Source organism: Cyprinodon tularosa, unplaced genomic scaffold (genome assembly GCF_016077235.1).
Source record: "Cyprinodon tularosa strain WSP-4 unplaced genomic scaffold, ASM1607723v1 ctg1282, whole genome shotgun sequence".
NCBI lineage: Eukaryota > Metazoa > Chordata > Actinopteri > Cyprinodontiformes > Cyprinodontidae > Cyprinodon > Cyprinodon tularosa.
In genome coordinates, this window is record NW_024038095.1 from 2203 (window position 1) to 15982 (window position 13780).

The 13780-nt window shown below is 40.7% G+C and overlaps 1 protein-coding gene across 1 annotated transcript; it reads left to right on the top strand.

Moving 5' to 3' along the window:
* Positions 1-10721: 10721 nt before the first annotated feature.
* Positions 10722-12750, top strand: LOC119777853 (macrophage mannose receptor 1-like). The gene is made up of 3 exons (XM_038276862.1): positions 10722-11098; positions 11297-11650; positions 12340-12750. The coding sequence occupies exons 1-3, from the start codon at positions 10741-10743 to the stop codon at positions 12684-12686; spliced, it is 1059 nt and encodes a 352-aa protein (XP_038132790.1). The 5' UTR covers positions 10722-10740; the 3' UTR covers positions 12687-12750.
* Positions 12751-13780: the final 1030 nt, after the last annotated feature.

The following is a 13780-nucleotide window of genomic DNA, read 5'->3' on the forward strand; positions in this document are numbered from 1 at the left end:
TTTCCAGCTGTGCTGAGTGGTCAGTCAGTGAACAAATGAGACGGGAAGTAGCAGAAGCAGGACCACCATCCCAGCAGAGTAGATCACATGAAATAGAAGAATCTCCCTCCATCATGGAAGCAAAGCTGTGGCTCTGGATGGAAAATGGCTGCAAGCAGAAAACAGTGGTGAGGGAATAAGGTGAGCTGCTCATTCTGAATAACTCTAAGTGAAAGGCCTATGACTCTGGCGCATAATACTGCTCTTGACAATTTAAGGCTATTATAGACACTTAATGAAAGAGTAAATATTCTCTTATTTTCAGCTCATCAATGTATGATAGTTTGCAGCTCTATGATAGTAACTATAATAAAGAGGGAAGGACCTGGACTGAAGCTCAGCAGAGAGAAACACACTGACTCTGTGCGTGTGTACACATATATTATATACTTTATATTAATCTTTGATTAACCATTCACTTACTTTCTGAATTGGTAAGTTCAAATTGTTATTATTATTTTCTTAACAGATAAAAACCTCCCCTCTGTGGGCACCTTACCCATATTTAACAGATGCTCCAGCAGTTGGATTTCAGCTTATGTTTTCTTCAGCAGCATTATCACGTTTTTTCTCTTTGAATAATCATGTTTTTCTTTACAGGAGGATTTAGGGACTGAAAAATATCTCAGTTTCAGCTGCATCTCTCCTTTTTTATGTTTAAAAAGTCCATAACTTTGATTTTTTTCATGTTAGTGTGAGTGTTAGGCTTGAATTAAAATCTGTCAGGACATCTGGAGTGTGAAGTTTCTTGGCTTTTTTGTCTGGGCTTTTTGTTCAAACCAGAAGCCTAATTGGAGCCGACTCCACAGATAGCACGACTTTGGTCCTCCTTAAAAAAATGTAATTGGTGGAGGGTTGTTAACATTAGGCAACCTTGCTTTCCCCATGGCGCCACGTATTGAAAAAAAGAAATGGGGAGATTTTCAACAATCTGCTACAGTGAATGCTTTAGATAACATTTACCAGTGTGGGGCCAGTTTTTTTTTATTCACGAGGGCACATAACATTAGAAAAACAATATAGCCACTGCCCATTGGTTAGTACATTAGGTGAAGGACTAAGCCGAGGTTGCAGACCATAGATTTAACAGATAAAAGTGATTCTATCATGATACAGCTGACAAACTTTAATTTCGAAACAATTTTTCAATTAAACTGTTAAGGTAAAAGATTAAATTGGTTCAAGGGACCAATCAGTTACACTCTCTTCTAGCAGCAAATATAACAATTTGATTTATCTTTTTGACGATGACATTTAAACACGGCAAAATTTTATGCTTACCAACGTAAGAAAAATTGGGAATGAATTTGGGTCAGAATGAGCTCTATTTGATTTCTGTTCTCCTAATAATAATTAAACATGAATGTGAAGAAAATTCAGAAGGATTACATGTGTAAATTACCAGCATATTATTCCTTTACAGTAGGTCATTAGCCAACATTTAACATCTTACATTTCAAAAGTCAATTGTCAACGTCCATGTGAGGTGACAAAAAACAAGTACTCAGATTTTGTCAGACCACAGAACTATGTGTTATTAATTAGCCACCTAAATTAGAATGCTTGAAACACTGCTAAGCATGTAAAGGTAAAACAACAGTAATACCTAGAATTTATTTTATTAGACTGTATTTGTATATTTCATCTTTATTTGCTATGAAGTGGTTTTGTGCTTCCTGTGTTTTACCCCAGAGAAATTACTGTTTTGTTTTCTATTACATTGAGTAAGTGTAGTGCTGATAATAAAACTTCTGTCCTATCAAACGAAATTCACTTAATTTTCTTCCATGTCAACTATCTCTCTCTATGTATCATTAAGATTTCTGATTTAGCTGGCAAAAAATATTCACTTGTACTTCCCCTTCTTACCACAGATAATCCCGTCATCTTTCATCCAATGATCAGGGCTTTTCACAAAAGACTTTTGGAACCAACAACCCTCAGTATCAGAGTCGTATATGACCACTCAGAGTATCTGCTTTCTTCTTAGAGCTTATTGACCATGTTTTCTAAAAATCTTTGCGATAAAGTGGAAAATATGATTATGATAATAATTTTCTGAACAACAAACTCAACAGAGTCAAACTGACTCCAAGGACAACAGGAGGGTTAAAACTGATCAGTGATTAACCAGGCAGGAATGATCCTATGTTTTTTATGCAAAGCTTGTACAAGATTCAGAATAAATACCTCATTGTGAAGGCCCATTCAGCTGTAAATAAGATGGCCTCTCGCACACTGTGACTTTTGGCTGTCAGTTGGTGTTTTATGGTAGTAATGGCCTGTGGCAATATCTGAACAGAAAAGACAACAGCTCTATTGACGAGTTGGGTCTGCATAGGGAGAAAGTGAAAAGGTTGACCAAAGGTCTGTTGAATCAACCATATCTTTATAAAGACAAATAAAAAATATCGCATTTTCCTGATTATAGGCCATTATTTTTTCCGACGCTTTCAACATGCTTATAAGAAGGTGCAGCTTTTCTGCAGATTTTTTCCTAACCACCAAGTCAAAGTTGGAAATGAAAGAATAGCGGGGCTAATTATCATTTAGAACAAGAACATGCTAGCAGCAGTGTCCCAAATTCACACATTTTGACATTTATTTGCCACATTAAAGCTGCTGAAGAAATGAAGAACCTGGGCTCAACTCCTGTAGAGCTGAAATAAAGAGCTGATGAAGCCCCATCTTTGAGTAGGAGCCCTTAATGCTGTGAATGAACACGCTTACAGGAGCTAACATTCTTCTTTGTCCCCAGTCCAGGCCAGGGGCTATATGTAGAGCTCCCCCTACAGGTTTGGTGGGAGACAGTTCAGTAGATATCAGTAGCTTATAGCCCAGTGCAGCTGATATATGTACATTTCGAGTTTTTACCAAATATTTAGCAGGCACGGCTTATAGTGAGGTAAGCTCTAAAGTCCAGAAAATACGGTATTCAGAAGAAGACCAAAAAACTCTGTGTTCCTATGGTCATCTTAGTCTTTGTCACTCTATGGATAAAGCTAATTTTACATCGCTGTATGTATACTCTGTATGCAGAAGTGAGTTTTAATCAGCTTCACCATAATCCCGCCTCACTGAATTACACCTCTGTACAAATGACCCTATGCCATAGTTTATTTAAGAATAACCTTCCTCACAAAGTCATTTGAATGTCCGGCATAAAGTCAATACCTAAACCCTTCCCTTGGGGACTCAGGTCATAACCAGTGTTGGGTAAGTTACTTTAAAAATGTAATCCGTCACAGTTACAAGTTACCTTGTTTAAAATGTAATTGTAGTGTAACTTTTTCGATTACTTTTAAAAAGTAATGTAACTAATTACTTTTGATTACTTTAAGGTTTTAATGAGTATTGGCCCATGTTCAACATTTAATTTTTGAGAACTGAATGTGAACCTTAAAAAAGCACTAAGCTGAGAGGGAACTGCTGACAGGCAATCACAGGATGTCCACAAGAAGAGATGACAGCACCAGGCATGGAAGATTTTCTCAGACTCCTCTCATCGGGCCATACTCTGTTCTGTTCCTCCCCCAGGCTCTACCATTTACGCAGTTTGCAGACTAACACAAGCAGGTTCAGAAACCACTTCTTTCCTACAGCGTTCACCTTATTGAACTCTTCCCAAAGACCAGTCTTTCCTTCCCCTCTATCCATACCTTACTTTACCATCCCAACATTTGTACAGTGTTCCTCTTCAATTCGCACCTGTACAGCCCTATCTACAATATCGAAGTTTCACTACTGCTCTCTAATTAGAGTATCTTAGTGGCACACATTAGATTGAACTATCTAGAAATTAAAGGTGCCAATAAAGTTTAAGCTGATATATTTTTCACTTTTTTATTTAAAAAAAATATACTGTAGTTGACTGTTTTAATTAGTGTTTGGCTATGTAAAACAAATGGCTAATCTTGGCCACATGAGCTCTCTATGGCCAAGAACCTTGAAAATCACTCATGCTTTTAAAAAAAAAAAAAAATTCTGGTAGTCATTCCAAAGAAGTTAAAAAACAGTCAACTAGACTTTGTTTCCAAGCTTGAAGACGTTTCGCCTTTCATCCAGGAAGCTGTTTCAATTCAAAGTGTCAGAATTTGCAATGATTTCAAAGTTTTATAGAGTGGCCCAGAACAAGGCCTTGTTTCGGCTTAGCAACTGAACTGGAAGAACAGGTCCGGCCCCTAGAAATGAGGTGTTGTTTGGGTTCTTTGTATAACTACCATTCAGAAGCATAGACCAGTATTGCGTATTGCACGCTAACAAAGAACCCAAACGACTCCCCATTCCTAAGGAGCAGACAAAAAGGCGTTGTTGTTTTTTTTAGGTTTTTGAGCCACTCTTCAAATTCAACACTAATTCTGATATTTTCAATTCTTAGAAGTGTTCAAACTTGGAAATAAAGTCCAATGGATTGTTTTTAAATTTTTGGAATATTCACATGTTTTTTCAGTTTTTTTATGCTTTTGAACCAAAAACAGAGACACATGGCCTTACCCTGCAAACGTACGTTGTAGGTAATTAATATTTGCAGATCATCAGATCTTCTATTGCTTTGTGAGCGAAAGGATGGTGTTTAAGGAATCATAAAGTGCTATGCCATAGGGGAGCTGCTGATCGCTGTGCTTTAAATCGGATAGTCCATTTTGCTAGTTAAAAAATATTTGAGGGATTATAATATACTTCTAAGGTCCAAATATTTACATTTGCAATAAAAAAGCTTTGAAATGCTGATATGAAATTCACTCGTTAATTTGCTAAGAACCCTTTAACAATAACAGTTTAATGTTGGGATTTAACATTTATTTAAAAATCTAGGTAACAACTGTGTGAACGGTTTTGTAGATGATTAATATGATGCAGCGAGTACTTCAGGATCAGCCCACTTGCCAATAATTAATTATGAAAAATAAAATCTGTTCTTTCTTTGATAATGAACGTTTTATTATGAATAGAGTGGAACAAAGGCATTCTGATGAAATAATTCAAGCCATTATTAGTACAAGCAACAATTTATTGTAGAGGCATTACAAGCAGAAACCTAATGTGGCCATGTTACTTCCCGCTGTGCAGGGTGATCATTGATGGATAAGAAGCAAAGTACAGGAAGCTAGTAAACCACTTTTTACCATGATGTGGAAATAATCCAATGAACAAAATAAGAGAGATGAAACACAAGTCAAACACAATTAACATCACGGGGAGAATGAATAAAGGAGGAGTAGAAATATCTTTGTGTTCACCTGGACAACTAACTCTATGACTGAATACGCAACTGCGAAGCCGTCCGCAAGAAGAGACAGAACACACTGTACTTCTAGACAGATCTTCAATGTTTGCAGACAGTGCCGCAGACAGGAGGCCAGCTTGTTTTGTTTTTATGACCGCCATAGCAGAAAACAACTCGTAAAGTGGATTTCCGCTCTTTTTCGTCCTTCTGTCCCTCCGTTGTAGGACAAACTTGACACATAATGTATAGCGCAGACCATGCTCAAAATTGAGCATAAATCAAAAATGTCTGAGTCCACCTTGCTTTTACTGCTGCGGGGACTATAACCAGCACTTAACGGATTGTGACGTCATGGTGCGGTATAGGATGTTGAGCAAGTCCCAATGCTGTAACTGGTGTTTGTCACAGATACAGCAAGTCATCTTGAAAACCTTCTTTGAAATGTTGGCTACATATTATGTGTTTTTTCTCTGGCCAGAAGTTCTATGGCAAATCCTCCTTCTTCAATTTGGCAATCCAACGAGGAACCCCTGGTGGATCATCAATTGTAAAGGTGAAATAACAAATTTTGTTTTCACTCTTACCCGATGAATTACAACATCCAACTGCCATGCACGTGGGCATTGTCATTGTTTAACTTCAATGGTGAAGTACTCTTGAAATCTTAAATAAATGTAATTGATTGCAGATGTGTTTGGTAGTTGCCATTGATTTTGCTTGTAAACTGAGGACAGTGGCGCTAGGCTTACCGCACTGTGATGTCACTGCCGGAAGATGTCAGGAGTGAGGTGTTACTATATTTGGGAATAAATTGCCGGTCTCAGACTCAGTGATTGAAAAATTACTGTTTTTATTTTTTTACTGATTAACACAAAATTCATTAAATCACCGCAAACGTAATACTTTTAGGTATAGATAATAATCCATTGATTATTCCTCAGTGACCAAACTTCTCCTTTAAAGAAGCTAAGCAAACTGATAAAGATGGCCAGTTCTGTTCTAAGAACTGTTGGGATCCTCAGGCTTGCCCACCAGAGGGCGCCGAGGATCCGCTTCTGCTCTCTTTGTTTTTCCCTTAGGTTTGGAGTTACTGTGGGGATCTGGAGAATACCCTCTGTCTCCAGCAGGATGTGCTGTGGGTCTTCTGGAGCTGGAACCTTCCTGCACACCTGTTCCTAATCCTCTGATTAGAAGACCTCTCCTTTATAAGCTCCTGCCTGACCTTGATCCCACGCCGCAGTGTTGATCTTAGTTGGTTAGCTTCCTGAACCTTCTGCTATAGAGTCTTGGTTGTTCCTAGGTCGAGACCAGATTCTAATATCTTCTTTATCTCTGCCTCACAGGAATCCTGTCCCTCGTGAAAGCTCTGGATGAGCTTAACCTCCTGTATCTTCGTGAAAGCTCTGGATGAGCTTAGCCTCCTGTCTCCTTGTGAAGCTCCCTCATTGGAACCCTGTCTCTGGTCTGCAGCTCTGGGAGAGCTGCGTTATAGGAGACCAGTCTCAAGCCAGAAGCTCTTGGAAAGCCCAACCTGCAATCTGCCCTGGTGAGCCAACCCGCAGATCCCTACGTGGAAGAAACCTGAGGACTTCTTTGAGGAGTTTCCCCAGAGGTTACCATGTGGATTATCCCCTGTTGTTCTCTCCGTTGAGCTGGAAGCTCAGATCCAAGCCGTCCTAGCTAGCTTACAGCTAGAGGCTAAGCACCTCATTATCTCAGTAATCCAGCCATCCCCCGTTCCCTGCACAGACCCCAGTGAACCAACCTCCTGCCTGAACTGTCCCGGTTTCATATTCATGTGCTTGTGCTCCTTTAATAAACTCTTTGGACTTTTACCTGTCTCTCCGTGTGTGTTCTGCATCTTGGGCTTTACTCAGAGAAAACCCATCCTGACAGAACACTGCGGCCAAAACACAAGCCCAGCAGAACACGATTAAGGATTAAGGAACGGGACGCTTAGATCCAAGGACAGACACAACCCTCCGTGAGTTAAACTCTAGTTTTGATTGTGAAAACTAACGTTTCTGGATTCTACGGACTTCGAGGGAATCATAAGATGGCGCCTGCTCAACTTCTGGTTCCGGAGCCAAACCCGCCCCCAAGGTCAGAACCAGTCCCGTCATTTCCGGTTTTCCGCCCGTCACTTCCTGAAAGGTTTTCTGGCGTTCCAAGTAGATTAAACGGTTTCCTATTTCAGTGCAAAATATTTTTTGAACTCTCCTCTTCCAGTTTTCCTAATGACAAAGAAAAAATAGACTTTATTCTGTCCCGTTTATCTGGAAAAGCCCGCAGGTGGGGGAAGACCAATTCTCCCTCAGAAAATAGTACTTATGATCATTTTGTGAGACAACTATCCTTAGCCTTTTCTAAATCTGCCAAATCTCAGTGTCTATCTAATTTGAAACAGGGAAATAGCTCTGTTGAGGATTTTTCTGTCGACTTCCGGGTCAGAGCCGCTTCTTCTGGTTTGACCGATTCTATGCTTAAAAACATTTTCTTTCACGCCCTAAATGATGACATTAAGAATGAGCTGGCTAAGATCGAGGAACCAAAGACTCTAGATGAGCTTATATTTCTAGCAGACTACCTGGATAACAAATCACGAATCAGAGCCAGATCTAGATCCTGGACCCCAGTCCAACCCAGTTCAGTCCAGCTCAGCCAACTCCAGCCCAGTCCAGCTCAGTCTAGCCCAATACAGCTCTGTACAGCCCTGTTCAGTCAACTTCCGTACAGTACTATCCAGTTCAGCCATCACCTACATGACCATCAGTTAGTACCATCCACTAAGAAACTCAAGATTATACCACAGCTCCATACCCGAACAGTCAGAGCACCTGAAATCCAAGAATCCGATCTCTGGAATTTTTTCTATGGGGATAGAGATGATCTCTTCCCCTTCTTGTCACCTCGTTCATCTCCCAACCAACCAACTAGTTTAGCGTCTGAATCCACTAGCACACCTGCTTACCTTTTGTCTCAGTCAGTCTCCGCATCTATTGGCCCTGTTTCCATTAATTCCCGACGTAAGAAACGGCATCGCTTTAAGCCAGCTCTGAGCCATCTAGAAACCGCCGAGTCAGTTCTTAATCGTCTAGAGACCCCTGAGTCAGTTCTGTGCCGTCCAGAGACCCCTGAGCAGACTTTAGAAGAGGTGTCAGAATGTGGGGTGTGTGATTTGATTCTTCTGAGAGTCAATCTGCAGAAGCCTCAGGCCTCCAAGAACTCCCTGCTGGCCCTTCAAGCCACCTCAGAGACCGAACATGAGCCCCCATGGGTGTTTTCCCCTGTTCCTGAGGCGGATCCACAGTCGGTGGGTTCGCATGTTCCTGAGGCGGATCCACAGTCGGTGGGTTCGCATGTTCCTGAGGCGGATCCACAGTCGGTGGGTTCGCATGTTCCTGAGGCGGATCCACAGTCGGTGGGATCCTCCTGATAAGCTGCTTCGCCTCCGGCCCCGCGGCAGACCTCCAGAGCGTCAGCTTCACCTCCGGCCCCGTGGTGGACCCCCAGAGCTTCAGCTTCGCCTCCGGTCCCGCGGCAGACCCCTGGAGCATCATCTTCACCGTCGACCCCGTGGCAGACCCCCAGAGTGTCAGCGTCGCCTTCGACCCCGCTGCCGGCCACCTAAGACTCTGCTCCATTGCCGGATCGTAGGCCGGTCTCCTGAACCTCAACCGTGTCTCCGGCCCGGCGGTGGTCCCCCTAAGACGCTGCTCCACCTTCATCTCAACGGTCGACCTCCTGAGCAGCAACTACGCCTCCGCCGTCGGCCCCACGGTAGGCCACCTGAAACTTTGTCCTGCTGCCGGCCCCATGGCAGGCCACCTGAGACTGTGTCCTGCAGCCGGCCCCACGGCAGGCCACCTGAGACTGTGTCCTGCAGCCGGCCCCACGGCAGGCCACCTGAGACTGTGTCCTGCAGCCGGCCCCACGGCAGGCCACCTGAGACTGTGTCCTGCAGCCGGCCCCACGGCAGGCCACCTGAGACAGTGTCCTGCTGCCGGTCCCTCGGTCGGTCACCTGAGAATCTGTCCCGCTGCCGGTCCCTCGGCCGGCCACCAGAGACTGTGCCCAAGAAAGTTTTTGGGTTTTCCTTTGCTGTCGTCCACCATAAGTGGATCGTTTTTTGTTTTGGACTCTGTTTTTGTTTTCTGCCCTCCTGGCCTGTTTCCCCCTTCGCCCACCCTGGGTGGGTTGTTTTTTGTTTGTTGGACCTTTTTTTCTGTTGGTTCTGGCCCTCCTCGCCCTAGTGCCCCCCTCCGCCCGCCCTGGGTGGGTTGTTTTTGTTTTCTGGACTCTATTTTCTGTTGTCACTGGCCCTCCTCACCCTAGTGCCCCCTCCGCCCACCCTGAGTGGGTTGTTTTTTGGACTTTTTTTTTTTCAGGGGGCGTCTGGAATCCGCCCTTGAGGGGGGGGCTCTGTTGGGATCCTCAGGCTTGCCCACCAGAGGGCTCCGTGTGTGTTCTGCATTTTGGGCTTTACTCAGAGAAAACCCATCCTGACAAGACCTCCACTAAAACCTCTGGAGATAATTTCATTTATATAACAATGAACATTATGGAGAACAGTCAGCATCCTGTTCAGTAGACTGTTGATAAAGAAACAGGGTCTGCAGTCTAAGTTTTCTCTAGATCTGGTGCTGGACAGAGAGCCACAGAAGTTCCTTCTTCCCAACAGTAATCAACTTCAGCAAAAACTACTTTGACAAATCAAACATAAAAAAAAAAACAACAACAAAACATTAAATCCCTTTAAAGTTCAATAGATTATTCTTGAAGAGTTGATCGGACAGGAATTCCAGCATCGGGGCCATGATTAGCATCTCAGCAGAGTTAAGGTCATGGAACAGTAGAATCTCAGTCAAATAGATATCAGTTATTAAAAGTCCCAGTTACTGGTTCTGTTTCACTGTCTCCTCAAACATCTTTCTTTTGCATCATGTCTCATTCTGATTTGACCATGCAAATGAACAGCCTACATATATGGCATGGTTTTATCAGTCAATAGTCAACTGCAGTTCCCAAAGCAGCAGAAGACCCGAGAGCTGCCTTCAAGATAACATAAAGATAGAACAGATTTAAAAGTGGAAGAGAACAAAACCAGAAGTTTCTCTTTTTCAGAGATGGAGTTTAGTAATTTTCAAGCTTTTTAAATTAAATTATTTGCCAGTAATAATTTAAAGTATTTTCCTGTTTCTAGTAAACATATTGCTTTTTGATCTTTCTTTTAATGTACACACTTTTTATTTAGACCAATCTAACACTACAGTTTATTCAACGGAAAAAAACAAGAATTCCACAAAAAGCAATAAAATCCACTAAAGGAAAAATGCACTGGAATCTATTTCTGGATCTTTTGTTTGGTAAGAGAATTGCATTTATACTGCATGTTTTTTTTATTTTAGCCACAATCATCACAGACAATTATAGATGGTTATTACATTACATTTTTTTCAGCTCAGCCCAGTTTGATGGTCTGTCAGCTCTATGAGTATCACTACATTAATGAGGAAAAGACCTGGACTGAAGCTCAGCAGTACTGCAGAGAGAAACACACTGACCTGGCCACAGTGTCTAACATGGCAGACATGAAGAGACTCCTCAGTAACTCAGCAGGAAACATGAATGAAGCTTGGATTGGTCTGTATGATCAGACAGATGGTGTCAGAACATGGTACTGGTCTCTGCCTGGAGTGGAGTTCAATGAGACAAACTGGAAAGAAGGAGAACCAAATGATTATACAAATGAGAACTGTGGATTTATCGGAGAAAAGCTGAAATGGGGAGACATATCTTGTAAAAGCATAAATTATTTCATTTGCTATGATGGTGAGTATAAAAAATATTTACTCCGAGTTTTTAAAATGGATTTTATAGCTCTTTCAGAAATAATGTAAAACGTATGAAAATGGAATTATGATTACTTTACAACAGAGGGGATTTTATGTGTGGTTACCTCAGACAGCATTGTTGACTTTGTCTAACTAAATAATTTTGTGTTGATTCATAGTTTTTCACTTTTTACAGAAAGGAAAACATCAGAGAAATTCTACATGACTGAAGAAAAGAAGACGTGGCTGGAAGCTCAGAGTTACTGTAGAGAGAAACACACAGACCTGATCAGTGGAATGAAGCAGCTACAGGATGGAGAAGTGGGGAAACTGAGGAACACTAAAGGAAATGAAAACTACATATACCTTGGTCTGTTTAGAGACACCTGGAAGTGGTCAGATGGAAGCAGCTTTTCTTTCAGACACTGGAACCTTCAGTTTGAGGATGAGAAATCCAACAGTGGTCAATGTGCCATGACTGTGTTTGATGATGGAGGCAGATGGAAGAATGTCGACTGTAAGGAAGAAAAACCCTTCTTCTGTTATGATGGTGAGTTTTCTGACAATTCTAAAAGTTTTAAGGAAGGAGGTTTTTCTTTCTTGTTTTTGATGGTTGACATCTATTTTCTGTTTCTTTCAATGGGGAGTAAATCTCTTTCAAAGGCAGCTGTGTTTAGTTGTTGTCATGCTGTTTATCATTCTGCCATTTATGCTTTAAAATAAAAAAACACGTTTTGTTGTTCTAGATCTGAGTAATTGAAAGAGGGATTTTTAAACATGTTTGTTGCATCTTTAAAATATGCGTGTGGCTTTTGATGTTTGCAGTCAGAGGTCCATTATAGTGATTCTATTAGATCATTGCTGATGGTTGAGTAACAGTGGAGCACAGGTGCAGCATAGATGCTGTGTGTGAGCTGTGGCTCTGATGATAAAGAACATTTTGACATGTCCTAACAATTTGTAGCAGCCTAGTGTACAAGATAAGAAAACTGTTTTCTACACTACGGTGAATTTAATGGCATTGGGTCATTCTATACATTACTGATAGGATGAGTAGATGCACAACAGGGTGAGAGTAGAACTACATTAACACTCATTGACCTAATATCAAGATAGACATTTTAAAAACACAGAAACTTTGAGATTTTCGTTTCTTGATAAACCACCTTTTATAAATAATTTTAGAAAAAACATTCATAATTTAAAAAAGGACTTTATTCCTTCATTACTTTCATTTAGATAAAGTGATCCTGATCAAAGAAAATAAAACCTGGGAGGATGCCTTATACTACTGCAGAGATCACTACCATGACCTGGTCACCATCACCAGCCTGGATGAGCAGAGATGGATCCAGGAGAAAGCCAAGAACGCCTCGACTGATTATGTCTGGATGGGACTGCGCTACACCTGTACTCTGGATTTCTGGTTCTGGGTCAGTGATGAGGTGGTCAGGTATAAGAACTGGGCCTCAGGGGAACCAGTGGATGACTGTGACATGTCTGGAGCCATGGAGACACGTGGAGAACATAGGTGGAGCAAAATAAATGATCTAAAGGAGTTTAATTTCCTCTGTTCAAAGTCCTAAACCTCATTATATTATCTGATAAAGTTCTTGTATTCATATGATAATTTCTTCACTTCTTTAGGATGTATTCCTTCTTTTTCACAAGCTACCAAATCTCATTTCTGCATCTCAGAAGTAGATTATTTACTTACAATTTATAGATGTTATTTCTAGTAATCTTGCTCTGTATTGTAGAACCAGATTGTCAAAAAGTGCTTTTGATTTTTTATTTTTAAGCTTCATATGACACATTATGTACATGTATCATATTCTGCCTTATGGTAGCTAACCTAAACTTTAAAATGTACTTATTTTTTTTTTTTTTTTTTTGTCAATGTATGTCATTTCAGACTGGAAATATTTTTCTCTCAATAAAATGTTATACTCTTTTAAATTTACTTTTTTCACATTCCTTTATTAGTTTTTTGCATTAAAAAATTCATATATTGAGAACAGATGGAAGAGGCCAGAGTGATATAGTATTAAAAAGACAATAAAGCATGCAGGAAACAAAAAAGGGGAGGCATGCTAATTAACTGAATCTCTACGATCCAAAAACATCTATTTTCATACATATTCTTTACCTGCTAAGACTGTCAAGCTGCTGCTATTTCTGTCTTTAATGTTTGGATTTTATAAAATGATCCAACACATTTTTTATTGAGAAGTCTATGTTAAAAAATACATTTTTTAAATGGAGTCTAGTAGTTATAACATTTAGTAAAAGTAAAACTGAGAATAATAGACAAATGACTAATACAATTTACAAAACTATCGAATAACAGAAGAAAAGTTTAGGAAAAAAAAATTTGAAAACAGTCATCATGGTCCTCCCCCATGGTGCAACTCAAGATGGTATCACCCAATCAGCCATTCAGGCATTTGGTGTGTTCAAATTCGGGGGCTACGTCCTTTGAAGGACCCGACCTACCTGGAATGGATCCTTTGAAGGCCGTGAAAATGAGGAGGCTGAAAGAATTCAGCTATAGATTAGAACAGGTCACCATTTTTTCTTCAAATATTACTCCAAAAATATAAGTAGTTATTACCCACCTCTGACTACATCTTTTGTAAACTGGACCTTGTTATATTGTTTGTATTCTGATAATGAAAAA

What these genes read in the sequence shown, in the direction of transcription:
- LOC119777853 (XM_038276862.1), top strand. Translation starts at nt 10,741, where the DNA reads ATGGTCTGTCAGCTCTATGAGTATCACTACATTAATGAGGAAAAGACC. An exon ending in TTATTTCATTTGCTATGATG is followed by an intron (nt 11,099 to 11,296) that starts GTGAGTATAAAA and finishes CACTTTTTACAG; the next exon opens with AAAGGAAAACATCAGAGAAA. An exon ending in ACCCTTCTTCTGTTATGATG is followed by an intron (nt 11,651 to 12,339) that starts GTGAGTTTTCTG and finishes ACTTTCATTTAG; the next exon opens with ATAAAGTGATCCTGATCAAA.